Source organism: Eleginops maclovinus, chromosome 2 (assembly GCF_036324505.1).
Source record: "Eleginops maclovinus isolate JMC-PN-2008 ecotype Puerto Natales chromosome 2, JC_Emac_rtc_rv5, whole genome shotgun sequence".
Classification (NCBI taxonomy): Eukaryota; Metazoa; Chordata; class Actinopteri; order Perciformes; family Eleginopidae; genus Eleginops; species Eleginops maclovinus.
Genome location: NC_086350.1, coordinates 3,164,331 through 3,179,756, shown reverse-complemented (window position 1 = coordinate 3,179,756; position 15,426 = coordinate 3,164,331). Strand labels below are relative to the sequence as shown.

Sequence of the window (15,426 nt, the reverse complement as noted above, 5' to 3'; positions counted from 1 at the left end):
CATTTACGAAAGTACTTACTTACCAAAACAGAAGCCATTGAGGGCATTTGCTTAGAAAAGCCACTGTTGTCTGAGTTAAAGTAACGTTACTTCCATGGCTGTCAAACAGTGCGCCTTCAGTGACAGTTTCAGACCCGACCTATCGAGCTCAGATAATAGGCTGTTCTCATCGATAGTCCAGCAACCTAAATAATCCTCGAATATCCTGAGTTTTAAATGAAAACTAGGTTTGTTTTTGCATGGAAATCCGCACAGCACACGCTATTTCCACAGCTAATGAGACGTAGCCACCTGTGGCTTCATATTCTTTCAACGAAAAAAGTGATGCTGCATTCGCGAAACTAGGGAAAATGGGACTTATAACAATCGATATGAAAATATAATTCATAACTTAAAATACTATTCCCAAAAGTATTAAAGTTGCCAATAAGAATGAGCATCTATTAAGATTTCTCAGATAGTCTTTCCAGCTAACTAATCAAGGTTGTTATATTAACTTGAAAGGAAAAGCTCGGAGTCAAATATATGTTAGTGAGCAATAAATAAAGCAAAAGCAAAAAAGAAAACAAATCTTAAATATCAATGAATTGTTGGGTGAAGTATAGCAATTTCAGGTAAAATATGTAAAGACCCCCAAATGTGCTTCCAGCAAGCCATAAATGTTGTTTTCTGACCTAAGTCGTGAACGATCCGGTTATTTTCGTGTGTCGTGAAAGCGTCGTCATTAAGGTGGAGCGTCTTTCGCTGCTAGGCAACTAGCCAGTCATATCATATGAAACTGCATTGACGCAGAGGCGGTACAGTATCCGCTTCTCTGATTGGCCCATGAAACAGCATCAACCAATCAGCATCAAGATTGTTTAACTTTGATGATCTTGGCATTTCGTTTTTGAAAAGATGTCGATTAAACGGGGCATCGGCAGTGTGGAGGTAACGTCTGTTAAATGACAGGAATACTTATCTTATCTACCCGCTAACTGTTAATATTGCACGCTCGTTAATAACATGCACAACATGGGCCAACAATAATAAATGTAGCTGTCCTAGCATGCTAGCTAGTTAGCTATTGTCAGTGTTGTGTTACCATATCAACGACAGTGCACCTGTGTCGTAAGCAGAATTAGCTCTTTATAAACCTTAAATGCTATTAACTTCCTAAACTACCGTCAGGACGTAAAAGCCAGTGTTGTTTCTGTTCATAGAGCTGAGGAAAACCCATTGTTTTTTATTTCTAGTACATGAAAAAAAGGATACCGAAAAATGAAAAGTATCAACATGTCAAAACGAGGCTGGACACAGGTATGTTGTCTATGAACGGATTTACTACAATGTTGTTAACCCGATCCATGTGTCTTTATTATTACAATACATAATGCTTTATTACGAATGTTACTGTCATTTAATATAGGTTGCAGCCTCTCAAAGTATATGGAAAGACTGGAGGACATAAAAAAAAGTGAGTACCCCATTTGAAGAGGAAATTGTAAAAGTGATTGTTTATATTATGATATAATCTTTGTAACCGACATCACTAAATTCACTTTGTGTGATGCGTTCATACATCTAAAATGTGTTGGGGTTCGTCAGTTAATATGAGATGTCTTTGACACAGGTACACTAAGATGGCTATTACTATGTATTTGAATGTTGAACTTCTGTGACTTAAATGTTCACTTGATAATAAGTTTCCTGTCGTTTAACGGAGCTCATTGTCTCCCTAAATGACACTTCACAAGGAGTCAGAATTTAAAAGGGCCTCTTTCCATGAGGCTACTACACAGTTGCCGTAGCAAAGACATTATTGTATTAGTTTCTTATAAACACTTTGAATTTCTTCCCAAATGTGAACAGTTGGTTCATAATAGATTGTGTAAAACTCCCACATGATCAGATCAGAGTAAAATAAGCCTTTGCTGTTTTCTTTTTCAGATTACAGGTATCGAAATAATGAAATCTTTAAGCGGTTAAAGGTGACAACTTTTGCACAATTGGTAAGCATTAACAATGATTTCTTATCAATATTGTCCAGCATGGTGGATTTGTTGTTATTACATGACATAAAGAATGCAGTGAGAAACCATGATCCATTTACAGTGCTTAATAATTGATAAACTACTAAGTATTTAGCTTGTTTTGTTACCCTTATTTATATTATTTATACCATTCTCTTTGCACTTATTGCAGTTTTTCTTCCTACTAAAAGCGTCTTAGATTTCTATCTTGTTTTTCACCTCAGATACTCCAGGTGGCCTCGGTATCAGACCTGAATGAAAGTGAGATTGATGTCGAATCACACTGCCCAGAAGGTAAGTAGCAAAGTTACTGAATCACTTCATACCAAATGAGACATGAACATTTCAAACAATGTAACGTTATCCTTCAATAATATAGGTTATTTCCTTCTGTTTGCAGATGGTATGTCTGTGGTCTCTGATGCAGACCTGGAGTGTCTGTCTGAACACACCAACGGCGGCTCCCTGCAGGCGTCCCCTGTTTCAGATCGGCAGGATTCAGGAGACACCGGAGACATGTGTAACTCTGCCCGGTCAACACTGCTGAGGTACTGAGCTCTAAAGATGTAAACCTTTACTGTACACAAAACATTATACCACTCATAGTTTAGCAGAAAACCTAAATCCCAAATCTATATGTATGAACGACTTCACCACAAAGAGTGTACCTGGTTTTAGTGCCATGCTCTGCCCTCATTAAAACCATGCATATGTTGTCAGCGTCCTCTCCTCTCACCTGCGTCCTCTTCCCCCCCCAGAGCCCGAACAGGAACCCCAGGAGTGTAACTCTATCTGAGGGCTTTCCAGGGGGGGCACAGCATCTGTAATGGCAGAGCTTTCAGGTCACCTTTAGCTGGTGGGGAGGGCAGATGGAGGGAGAAAGTAGAGCAGCGCTGGGGTTAACTTACACCGAGGGGAAAGTGGTGTGTTTGAACCGTGTTTGGCTCAGCTCCAGACTCACATTAGCTGCAGTGAGTCTTCTTCCCCTCGGCTCTGGTTTCACATTAACTTGTTTCACACTTCAGCCCCTCCCTGCTTTAAGAAACACCATCAATACTGACTGTTACTGTGGAAAATACAATATGTCTCTAGCCAGCCAACGGGTGTCAATTCAAATCATATATTGGGATTTTTTAGAAGGTAAATCAGAGTCCTAATCAGTGCATAAGGTTGTCTAAGTTACATTAAACTTAAAACAATTGTTAAGCTAAAATATTTATAACTGCATTTAGGTTTTACTTATATTAAACACTATATTTGGTTGAATTTACCAACAGTAAAATAATTGTATTGAATGATTAAATGGATTACTTTTCCCCCACTGCATAAATATGGTAAGGGACTCTTACTTCATAAACATTAACTGTACAAATCTATTTATATTCATTTAGTCTAACTGTTCTTTGCCCACGTTGTGCATTATTTATATGAAGAAGGCTATTAAAAAATAAATATTTAAAGCAACGAAGCCTGTTCAAACAAGGAGCTGGGGAAAAAAAGAGATTTTGCCAAAAGAAAATGACACTAATAATAATAATAATAATAAACAGTAATATATTTTATTTTGAGGGCCCTTAAATGACACCCAGGTACACCGTGCAATTAAACAAAACAATTCTTCAAAAGATAATACTATAAAACAAGACAAAAAATCAGGTAGGGCAAATATAAAAAATGCATTCCATAAGAAGACACGTTAGAGAGAGACAAAGACGGTCAACTGTAATGGTCTAACCACTCTTCCTGTTTCAGTGTGATCAGTGGTGTGGGCGAGCTGAACCTGGACAGGAACCATCAGAAGACGGAGAACAAGTCGGTGTGCTGCCCCGATCTCACGGACAGGCCGTACCCAGACTGCCCCTACCTGCTGCTGGACGTCCGGGACCGGGACCAGTACGACCGCTGCCACATCATCAGCGGTAGGCGGCAAGAAACGGCAGCTGGATCATCAGAGTTCATATGCAAAGATATCTTGATTTACTAACCATCTCTCTCTCCTGCAGCGCACAGTTTCCCCATCGCTACGCTCTCACGGACCATGAACCCCTACACCAAAGACGTGCTGGAATATGTATCCTACTTAATAATTATGAGTCCACTACTTTATATATTGTAGTACAATGTGCTTACCTTTTTGTGTTTGGATCATTTTACTCCCCATGAAGTATTTTGATTCTGATTCGATACAAACTCCGCTATCATTGTAGCAACGTCATGTCCAGGCTTTTTAAAATCACACTGAGTATTCTCTTAACCACCGAGCTGTAGAAAAATGCAGCGGGGAAGATCATCATCGTGTACGACGAAGATGAGCGGATAGCGAGCCAGGCGGCCACCATCATGTGTGAGCGAGGATTTGAGAATCTGTACATGCTGTCTGGAGGTAAGGTGTCCAGTCTACTTCCTTTAAAATAATGTAATCCATAATAGAGATACATATATCTCTCTGGATCATGGAACTTAATAAGGATTCCTCTAAACCGTGCTCACTGTAAACTCCTTTTATTGAACTTCCTTTATTGTATGTTTATATTTCTTGTAAACATAATAGTTTTTTAAAAGTTCTACAGTTTATTTTCTCCTACTTTACAACCTTATTTCCCTTACTCTGTGTATAAAAAGTCTACATTAACTCTGCTGTCCTCTCCCAGGTCTTAAAGTAATCGCTCAGAAGTTTCCAGAAGGTTTGACGACGGGCTCCCTCCCGACCTCCTGCCTGTCCTCCCCCATGTCATTGAAGGGGAAGAAGAGCTCCGTGATGCAGCCGCCACCTCCGCTGCTGCCCGCGGAGAAATGCTGGAGGTTTGCTTTTGACGACCTGAGCAAGATCCAGGATCAGCTGGAGGAGAACCTCCTCCCCAGTAACTCCAACAGTAAGAACACACCATCAGAAACGACCCTCTATCAGGGCATTGTTGGTAGTACATACGGGTAAAATGAGCCAAAGTTTATTACGTTTTATTTACTTGTGTTAATTATAATTATACCAGAGGAATATCCTGGAAAAAAAGACTCGTCTTGAACCAAAGACAAATGATTGTCCTTGTTTTTATTGGAAGCTTTACTCTCCACACGGGATGGATTGTGTGCTTAATACACCTGCTGTGCACAAACAGTTATATATTGATGTGCACACTTTACTAAAACTCAAATCTACAAGTCGATATATTTCATTTTACTTGGTCTTATTGGACGCTTCATTTCAACATATTGTGTCCATATATTTATTTTTATTTATATTGTCTTCATCTTAAAGTTCTGATGTATTCTATAAATATTTGTATTCAAAAATGAGCAACTGTTTGGAGACAGATTTCCCCGGGGAAAATACAAAATAAAATATTCTGATTCTATTGATTTTAAATGTATAAAATAAACACATTTCCCTGTTCTTTTGCCCAAATTACTTGGACTTCCATATCATGACTTTGTAGGAAATGATATGTAAATGTGGGACAAAATTATCCTTTAAATCACAAAATGTTAAAGAAAGTTAAAAGTGACCCATTTCTATCCCATATTTTCCCCTTTAACTCAATTCCATTTTGTTATCCAACAGATTCAAGTCATGGATGAAGTTTAAAAAGTGTGTGTAAAGTGTCCATCAATTGTTATTCTGCCGTCTCCTCACTGCAGTGTTTCCTGTGTGTTTCCCTGCAGGCCGCATGTCCAGCCGCGTGTCGTCCGGCAGCTCGCTCTCTAAAGCGTCCAGCGCTCGCAGCCGACAGAGTTCCTCCACAGCAGGGAGGGACAGCGCCAGAGTCCAGAGCAGCAGACCCTGGAAATAACCCCCCTCATCCACGCAGATATACATAACTGAACATACCTCCGACTAAGAGTCCATTTTTGTCATGTTTGAAGCTCTAGAACTGTAAAGAAACACATCTCTACGACACAGATGCTGAAAATGAAAATGTACACACACTTTGGGAGAGGATTTAACGCTACACGAGAGTAGGGAGCAACATATTCTAAACTCTAAGGTCTTCATCCTTTAGTTTCATACTCATCACTAACCATACTTACGTCAGACTGAAGTATTTCCACTCATCTTTCTATGTTCATAAATGGCGTGTATTTGAATGTTTGCACAGTGTCTCATCTGTGAACCTGAACCCTGACGGAGCTTTTTGCACTCTTATCTATTGTTCCTGTACACAGTTCTCCTCTTAGACAACCACCTCTTCAGATAATCTCTTAACTCTGTTATTTTCTCCTTCTTTTGGCATCGTTACGTCCAGAAAGGTCACGTCAAACTCCATCAATATGACACGTTTTTTGCTGGAGCGTCATTGAATGTCATGCTATGAAATGAAGGATTTGCTGGGAATCTGTGTTTTCCATGAGATGTAATTTATATAAATGATGTCACAGAGCTCGATCCATTTTGTAAAATGATGAACAGATGTGCTGTATTTTTGTAATTTCCTCAAGGAGCCTTTATTTTAGACCTTTTCATCTGCTAATGCTGTTACGTGTTTTCTGTGTGTGTGTGTGTGTGTGTGTGTGTGTGTGTGTGTGTGTGTGTGTGTGTGTGTGTGTGTGTGTGCGTGTGTGTGAACAAGGTACTGGTTAGTTCACACAAACTATAATTTTTTTAAAAATGCTGCGTCGTTGAAGGGAGGAAACCACACTTCCCATAGATGCATTTGAGAAACAGTATTGATCACTAAGGTGTGGCCTTCTGTTGGCGTGGTAGTGTCTTTTTTGTTGTCGTTTTTCTCTGAATTCACTCACACAATCTCTTAGGTGCATTTTATGAAAATATGTTCTACCCCGCAGCCTCGTCTTTGTGGCACATTAACAATCTGATCACGTGATTTTATTTGTAAATTGATGTCAAATAAAGTGTATCCTTGTTTGCTGTGTCATAACTGTTGTCTTGTATTAATAAGAGGGTTCTGTAATGTTGAGAATAAAAAACAGCTAGAGTGGTTAGTCTTTTTCAACGGCTGAAACTTTGCAGATTTCAAATGTTGGAGCGCTAGGTGTTTTTCTACGTCAGATAGGAAAGTTTCATTTAGGGAAAGTCATCCAGAGAAGTTTATATATATATATATATATATGTGTGTGAAAACGTGTATTCAACCCATTAAAAAGCTTTAAAATCATAAAGAAATACAAAATGCAGTTTTTAGGTGCGCTCATTTATTTGTTTGTGATTTTCACTTCCATCTAAAGACTCATGATGATGATGATGGTAGTCTTAAGGATGACATTTGCCAACTATATTCTCTCCACAGAGATTTCCAATTGTATGCACACACAGAAACACACACACACACACTTTAGTAGGGGTTCTTGTAGGTGTGGTCCATGATGGCCATCAGAGCCAGCCAGGTCTCAGTGGCGGTGGGGATGATCTGATTGGCTGGCAGGACGAAGCCATAGCGGCCGGTGTCCCTCAGCTCGAAGGTGTAGGAGTACTTGACGCCCTGGTTGTAGGACCAGTCAATGGTGCCCCCGCTAGCTTGGTCTACAATGGAGGCAGGGACAGTCAGGCTTTTGTTATATACAGTACTGTAAAGATGTATAAATACGCAGATCTCATTTGTTTCTGTACAACTTGTCTTCCTCAACAGAACTACCATAAAGTGGCGCAGGAATGAGAATCCAGAAACTTGTTAGCATTTCCGGTCCAATTTTTTTTAACTGGTTTAGGTTATATAGCTCAAATAAGTTCTGAGAGGAGATTTACACATTTGGTTAAACATCATAAAATACGTCCTTTTAAATCCCGCTTGTTATTGTCTGAAGTTTCTGTGTTTTAAAAACGACGGTAGCATTAGTCACCTTTAGCTTAGCACTGGTGATGTTTAGTGGGAGCTTGCCTATGTTCCCACAGCCCTATGTTCCCCTCAGCCCTATGTTCCCACAGTCCTATGTTCCCCTCAGCCCTATGTTCCCCTCAGCCCTATGTTCCCACAGTCCTATGTTCAATCAGCCCTATGTTCCCTCAGCCCTATGTTCCCCCAGCCCTATGTTTCCATAGTCGTATGTTCCCTTAGCCCTATGTTCCCTCAGCCCTATGTTCCCCCAGCCCTATGTTCCCATAGTCGTATGGTCCCTCAGCCCTATGTTCCCTTAGCCCTATGTTCCCTCAGCCCTATGTTCCCATAGTCGTATGGTCCCTCAGCCCTATGTTCCCTCAGCCCTATGTTCCCTCAGCCCTATGTTCCCATAGTCGTATGGTCCCTCAGCCCTATGTTCCCTCAGCCCTATGTTCCCATAGTCGTATGGTCCCTCAGCCCTATGTTCCCTCAGCCCTATGTTCCCATAGTCGTCTGTTCCCTTAGCCCTATGTTCCCTTAGCCCTATGTTCCCTCAGCCCTATGTTCCCATAGTCGTATGGTCCCTCAGCCCTATGTTCCCTCAGCCCTATGTTCCCTCAGCCCTATGTTCCCATAGTCGTATGGTCCCTCAGCCCTATGTTCCCTCAGCCCTATGTTCCCATAGTCGTATGGTCCCTCAGCCCTATGTTCCCTCAGCCCTATGTTCCCTCAGCCCCATGTTCCCTCAGCCCTATGTTCCCCTCAGCCCTATGTTCCCTCAGCCCTATGTTCCCTCAGCCCTATGTTCCCTTATTTCCAAGATCTTTTTTCAAAATTAGGCCCTATGTTCCCACATTTCCTTTTTCATAAATTTGAATCAGATTTCATCCCCCTTTCTCCCAAGTTGGTAGCCAAGTACACCCAGCCTTTTATCCAGTAGCAATTGACTACAGATGTAATGTATCTTTTAGCTAAATCTGGGAACATAGGGCCTTTTTTCATGTTCCCATTGAGTACCATGTAAATCTGGGGAACATAGGGCCCTGGGAACATGAGGCTGGGCTGACCCCTTTCAAACTCTCTCGAGCTCAACACCGCTACTCCCACATGGGGTTGCTGTGGAGTGACGAAAAATAGTACCGAAATTAAACTCACCTCCATGAGACACTTTCTGCTTACTGCGAATGAGGACTCAGGACTGCTTGGCTCAGATGGACTTGTGTTTAGGGTTAGGGTCTGTCTGTGTCTTCGTTTTTGTATGTTTGGTTTTTTCGGTTTATTTTATTTATGCGCTTTGGGTTGTACCCAGTACGTACAAAATAAAAATGACTTGACTTGACCTTTCATTTTGAGAAAAATCTTAGAAATGAGGGAACATATGGCTGTGGGAACATAGGGCTGTGGGACCATTGGGCTTTGGGAACATAGGGCTGACCCCTGTCTGGTCATGAGACTGTGATGTAATCATTTGTTTCATCCCTTTTTCACATGTTCATGGTTCATGTCACAGTTAATAATAACAACAACGTGTAGAGTTGAATATTTAAAGAGAGACTTACAGATGGTATTGATGATGCTGCCATATCTGTAGCTAGTACCGTACAGGGAAGCCAGGTCGGTGATAGCCTTCTTAGCCAGACTGTGCTGTGGGAAGAGATTACCACCATCACATATTGAACATCTACAGCTCTCATAGTTCCCCATAATGCCGTTGCAGGTTATTGCATTTAAATGATACAGATGAGCCAAGGAGAGATATCTTATACAAAAGTTCTGGGTAAAGAAGTAACAAAGGCAAGGAGTGGGTTCTTTACCAGCTCGGCCTCGTCCTTGCAGGGTGTCCTGGTGTAGCCGTAGGGGTACAGGAGCATCTGGGAGTAGGAGTGGATTGAGACGAAGGCCTTGAAGTTACCGTGGGACTTCACAAAGTCCACAATGGACTTGACCTCTGACTCGGAGTTAGCACTGGGACCACGGTAGGTCTCTGAGCAGGGGTTACTGCTGGCACCAGCTCCTACAAAGACATGAGAACTGAGTCAGAGGAGCTACAGGAAAAATACGTTGGAAGGACATTTTTGGCATACTGTGTGACTGCATCCATTTTGGCTAGAGGTCATCATCCTGCTCCTAGTACCAGGATGGGTAAAGAGGGTTTCATGCTCCAGTTCTTCTTCTTAATCAGGGGTGTCCAAAGAGAGCTGGGCCACTTATAGAGGTGAATATTGTCTCAAAAGTTAAGTTATAAGTAACAAAACAAATCAAATGTAGGTGAATAATGTGCGATACTTGAAAAACGCATTCAGAACAAAACAGTACAATTTAAGACCAGCAACAGTTTAGTTTGTGGGCCATATTGCATCATACTTTTAGAATTTGCAGAGGGCCGATTCAAAATGGCCTGCGGGCCGCATTTGGCCCCCCGGCCGTAGTATGGAAACCCCTGTTCTCAATATTCCCTGAATTCAACATTTGGTATTGTGGCACCTTCTGGGGGTGGTATTGAGAATTACATTTAAGATTTCAATGCAATTCTCTGAATTTATAGATGTTAACATTGTTCTTTATTTGAGGAAAACAGCATCATGAGGTCATATGTAAATCAATCATTGATTTAGAATTTAAAACAACACAACAAACCAAACACACTGAGAACTACTAAAGAGAGTAGGTTTGGGGTTTCAAAATATAGTCTTGAGAATGACATGTGGTTTCTATTTACAGCTAGTTCAGCTTTAAAAAACAGACAAGTTACCTCCAAAACCAGCATCCCAGTTCCTGTTGGGATCGACTCCCATGCAGCTGGAGCCAGGGTTGGGTTTCCTGGTCTTACGCCACATACGGTTCTGGAAACATAAGAAAAAGTTCCGCACAATTCTGAAGTTATTTTAACTTTTTATGCATTTATGTTTGGTTTCTTTGAGACACAATAACCAGCTTACACTGATTTACACAACCCATTTCTGTCTTAATCTATCCCTACTGATTAGATGTACACGTTCCAGTATCACCCACAGAGCTCTTGAACCTTTATCCATGTCTTAAAATATCACTGTTTGTGGAAAAGGGAGGAACATGCATGTGCCTGAAAGTGGATGGGAATATGATGCCATGCTCAAATTCAAGAAGCCTTTTGAAGGTACCACAAACACATTTTATGGCCTGAAATTATTTGAATATTAGTCAGCAACAAATTCAAGGTATGTGAGACTCACGCTGGTGTGGGAGTAGTAATAGCCGTCGGGGTTGGTCACGATCTCCAGGTAGATGTCCATCTTGTTCAGGATGGCGGTGAGAGCAGCGTCACGTCCGTAATCAGTCACGATCTAATCACAGCAAGATAAAGAATATGGTGTTCAGTGGACATCCGGTTCGTGATCATCAGCAGCAAAGTTAATGAAGATAAACTAAACACAATGTGGGAGTTTTCAAATCACCTTTTTGGCGAACCAGGTCCCACTGGCCTGAGTCACCCACTCTCTGGAGTGGATTCCAGTGTCGATCCAGATGGCGGGACGGTTGGTTCCACCGGTGCTGAACTAAGACACAAGAAGGGAAAGGAGCAGTCGAACAAAGGGTTAATGAGTGAGCATACTTCCAATTATATAATTATGCATATAGAAGGTTTCCACAATGTCCAGTAAAAAGAAACAATGTTAATCTCCGAATGAAAGTCCTGGAATGATCTTCTGTCCTTCACAAACAGTAACGCTATGTTTGAGTTGTGTCAATATATATGTGTTTGTTCAGCATATGAACAATAGTCCTCCTTTGCTGAAAATGAGGGAGTGCTATATTCACCTTGAGCACGTTCAGGGGACGGCCCTGGTAGCTCTGGCCGATCACAATCTTGCTGACTATGTTGGGATTCTCAGCCACCAGCATGTCCTGGAAACTGTAGATCTACAACAGAGACACAACCATGATATCCAGGGTTAGGGTTGTGAAAACCAGATGTTTAAATGGGTTAGGATTATTTTCGGTTGCCGCTTAATAATGTACTTTGAAGCAGAAAGAGAATTGAGTGTGTTCTTCTGGGGGATGGCTAATGCATTGCATCTCTATTCTTTACAGATCATGTGTTTTTATTTCGGTCACACCGGGACATCCACCACACACTCAAGTGATAGCTATGGCTGTCAGCCAGTTCCATCCTGATTACTTTTTCTTTTAATAAATGAGTTAGTGCACTTACCTCGTTGATGGGGTGGTACCTGGCATAGTCGTAGCTCTCAGTGTTTCTGGGCTCAGGCGCACGAGCAGCAGAGACCATCTCCGACTGCTCCTCATCCAGCATCGCCTGCAGAAAAACAACATCTTTCATAGTTTAGTAAGAGCTCAACATTTATTTAAACATCAGGTATTTTTCCATCAGACCCCAAATCATCTTCAAACTTCTTAAAAACTCAACAACCAAATGCATTAGATTCAATTCTGTTCATGAAGCCTGGACTTGAGATGACAAGCTGTTTGCAGGCCTCTTACCTGAAGGTCTGCGATCATGATGGAGTAATCGATGTCGTTACTCTCCAGGTGGATTTTGACGGACTGCAGGCTGTGGAAGGGTACTCTCACATCCACAGGGATGGCCACATCGGTCACTCCCCTCCAGAAATCCAGCTGAAAGATGAGGGTTAGGGTTAACGAAGCTTTGGACTCTGCAAACTATTTCATTTAGAACTCATTGGATGATAAATTACCTCAAACTCGATGATGTCCTCCAGGTCCTTGATGAGAGCCAGCTGGGCTTCATTCTTTGCATTAATACGAAGCACCTGATGTCTGCAGAATGGAGAAGCACCATGTTTAACATCCATCCACTGAACTCAAGAGTACTTCACAATCAGCCGGAAGCTGGCACATAGGGGGTGAAATCGGGTGGATTTGCAAATATCTGACGCTTAAAAAGCATACCAAAATAAAGTCCATGTTATTAAAGGCAGAATATATTGGTTATTTCACATTTCTGCACAAATCTAAAGATCTTTTGCAGCCTCAGTGAGAGGTTTGTAGTAGCAGGAATGTAATAAAGTATGTTTAAAGTGTTGTACATTTTAACCGAGTGCTTTTCTTTCATGCTGCTTTAAACTTCTACTCCATTAGATTTTGGAAGCCAATATTGTACTTTTTACTCCACCACATTTATCTGACATATTCAGATTAAAACAAATACAAATCAACTGATAATGAAACATTTTATTATAGGTAATATATCCAGTGGCAGTATACAACAACAACAAAAATAGCTCCACCTTTACCAGCTGTGATGAACATCATAATCAAGTCCTTTGATATGGCTCTAAAATGGGCCACTCTGCATAACGAGTACTTTTACTCAAGTCTATTTTGATGCGGATACTTTTGTGCTTTTACTTGTATAGGATTTAAAATGCATGACTTTCACTTGTAAGACAGTATTTTTACAATTTAGTATTGCTACTTGAGTATAAAGTCTGAGTACTTCTTCCCCCTCTGGGCGTTGGATGCCCACACTTACCCCTCAAAGGTCTCCTTGCCGAAAACGGCCACAAACAGCGCGGTGAGTGCGAGCAGCCCCCTCATTGTGACTGACAGTGTGAGCCTGGCGGGGTCTGAATGCAGGCTTTTATGTCTGAATGTGTCTGATCACGTGTCCTAACCACAACCTTGCTTAAGGTGATGGCGGTGTGACAGCGGCTGGTGCCTTTCCCACGCCAGCCTGGAGAAACCAGAGCAAAAGTTGTTTGGACATTTGTTCTGATTACTAAGAAAGTCTCCTCAATCACTTATAAATAAATGTGTTTAGGATTTGCTGTTCCTCAAATCCTTTATCATAGTATAGTATAGAAACTTTAGAAAGTTAAGTAAGTGTTCAATCTTTGCACATAATCTAGAAATTCTAGGTTGCAAATCAAATAATGGCTTTGTTGAAAATTTAAACTCACATTTAGAAAAACTATGGTACTTGGATGAGTAGATTTTATTTAACAATCCATTTATGGACTAACTGTTGCAGCTTGTCATGAAAAACGGTTGTTCTTAGCTTCAAAAAGCTTCGTATGCAGGCAGAGAACAATTGTTCTTGTCGAATATTTGCTTTTAAAGTTCTATTATTTATAAAAGTTGTATTATTGTTATTTTCTTATTTTTTGCTTTACACGGTAAATTGTTATATTGGTTCTTTGTAGTTTGTTTTATGCCAAACAACATGACCTTCAGAGAGTGTCTTATCTCAATGCCATGTTTGGTCACTGTGTCCTTTCATTTTTCTGTTGCTATTGGGAGAATTACCATCATTTCTAATAAGAAAACTAAGAAAAGACATATGGAAACAATACAATGATGGCCTATGCTGGTCTAAATTCAGTTTTCAGCTCAAGATGGACTTTCATTGCTCAAAAGGAAGCAGCAGTGATGAAATACCTCTGTGTGTTTCAGCTTCCTCTTCGTTACCGTTGATGGCAACACTGAAATCAACACGCAGTTTCTAACCAGCAGAATTCAAACCAGCTGTCGGGCTCCATGTTCTGTGTACTGCAATAAAACACGTTCAGATATGAGACAACTTGATGTCAGAGTGCTAGAATTCACATCTGGTGCATCCGCATGCATGGTTTCATTTAAAAAATGAGACATTGAACAAAAAATGTGATGAATAAACCGAAAAGCAACATCATAGTAACGATAACTGTTAAAAACATGGCAGATTTGGCCTTCTACTGCTGAAAAAGGGACATTTTTATGGGCAAAGTGAGCAAAAATGTTACGATATTCACCAATGGACACCAAATAACACTTTTAAAAGACACTAAAATCCATTTCATTTCCTCTATGATTAACTTCTGATGTCTCTATGACAATTATTTGACATTACTCGCTAATCCGACATCTATCCACTGCCCAGAATCTAAGAGTGTATGTTATGCAACCCGGCTGATAAGGACTTTGCAGAGGAAAAGTAAAGAGACAGACAGAGACAGAGTCAGGTGTGGAAAACACCTGTCGAAGGGTTTCTGATTCACAGAGACTTACAGTGAAGCAGTCAGCGTGTCCGCCAGCTTCCATGTGTCCTGCTGAAGAGCCCTTGAGCAACACACTGAGATCCTACCGGCTCACCAAAGACATCTCTAAAGGCATCATATACAGTAAATGCATAAAACACAGAAGTGTCTGCATTTTGGTTTCAGTCACAGTGAAACAGCATTTTGATGATATTACACTTCCTTTTTCCTGATGTATCTGTCTCTGCTGAAATATTTTGAATACCTCTTACGTACATTTCTGTTTCCAATAAAACCACAGGTCTAATTGCAGCTGATCTGGCAAAGATAGAATGACATTGAAGTGATACTCTTCAGCCGGGGGAACAATTGTTGTAAACATTGTCCAGCTTGCAAGCAAACACAGCTGTGCTTTAAAGCTGCAAACACAACTTTTATACACAAATGATAGACGATGTGAAGACTATTGGAAAGTGTTGGATCTTGCAAGATCTTTAACATCACTATATTACTTCATTATTAAAATGAACATTGGGATCACGACAGATATCAAGAAACCATATGTTTGCTGTAGGATGCAAAGTTGTTTCTATCATAAGAGCAAAAACAATCATTAGTGTCATTAATGCCCATGTGTTGGAGTCTGCTACCTTCTACACAATAATG

At 40.7% G+C, this 15,426-nt stretch overlaps 3 protein-coding genes across 4 annotated transcripts in view; 1 reads left to right on the top strand and 2 right to left on the bottom strand.

Annotated features, from left to right (window-relative positions):
• poc1b (POC1 centriolar protein B) overlaps positions 1-298 on the bottom strand; it is a 41,881-nt gene extending 41,583 nt beyond the window's left edge. For both annotated transcript variants that reach the window (XM_063898363.1, XM_063898373.1), the window contains exon 1: positions 24-298. In XM_063898363.1, coding sequence (XP_063754433.1) covers positions 24-47 — 24 coding nt within the window. In that variant the 5' untranslated portion in view covers positions 48-298. The remainder of the gene's footprint in view (positions 1-23) is intronic.
• Positions 299-819: 521 nt separating this feature from the next.
• On the top strand, positions 820-6,873 carry cep41 (centrosomal protein 41). The gene is made up of 11 exons (XM_063912632.1): positions 820-930; positions 1,236-1,299; positions 1,409-1,456; positions 1,930-1,991; positions 2,237-2,306; positions 2,413-2,560; positions 3,765-3,931; positions 4,016-4,083; positions 4,281-4,395; positions 4,664-4,885; positions 5,673-6,873. The coding sequence occupies exons 1-11, from the start codon at positions 898-900 to the stop codon at positions 5,798-5,800; spliced, it is 1,125 nt and encodes a 374-aa protein (XP_063768702.1). The 5' UTR covers positions 820-897; the 3' UTR covers positions 5,801-6,873.
• Positions 6,874-7,140: 267 nt separating this feature from the next.
• Positions 7,141-14,285, bottom strand: LOC134884025 (carboxypeptidase A1-like). Its single transcript, XM_063912621.1, has 12 exons — positions 14,183-14,285; positions 13,278-13,478; positions 12,481-12,562; positions 12,266-12,400; positions 11,976-12,080; positions 11,582-11,683; positions 11,218-11,319; positions 10,996-11,106; positions 10,536-10,626; positions 9,598-9,797; positions 9,343-9,427; positions 7,141-7,488 (listed from the first exon to the last, which is right to left on the bottom strand). The coding sequence occupies exons 2-12, from the start codon at positions 13,340-13,342 to the stop codon at positions 7,301-7,303; spliced, it is 1,266 nt and encodes a 421-aa protein (XP_063768691.1). The 5' UTR covers positions 13,343-13,478; positions 14,183-14,285; the 3' UTR covers positions 7,141-7,300.
• Between the last annotated feature and the right edge of the window lie 1,141 nt (positions 14,286-15,426).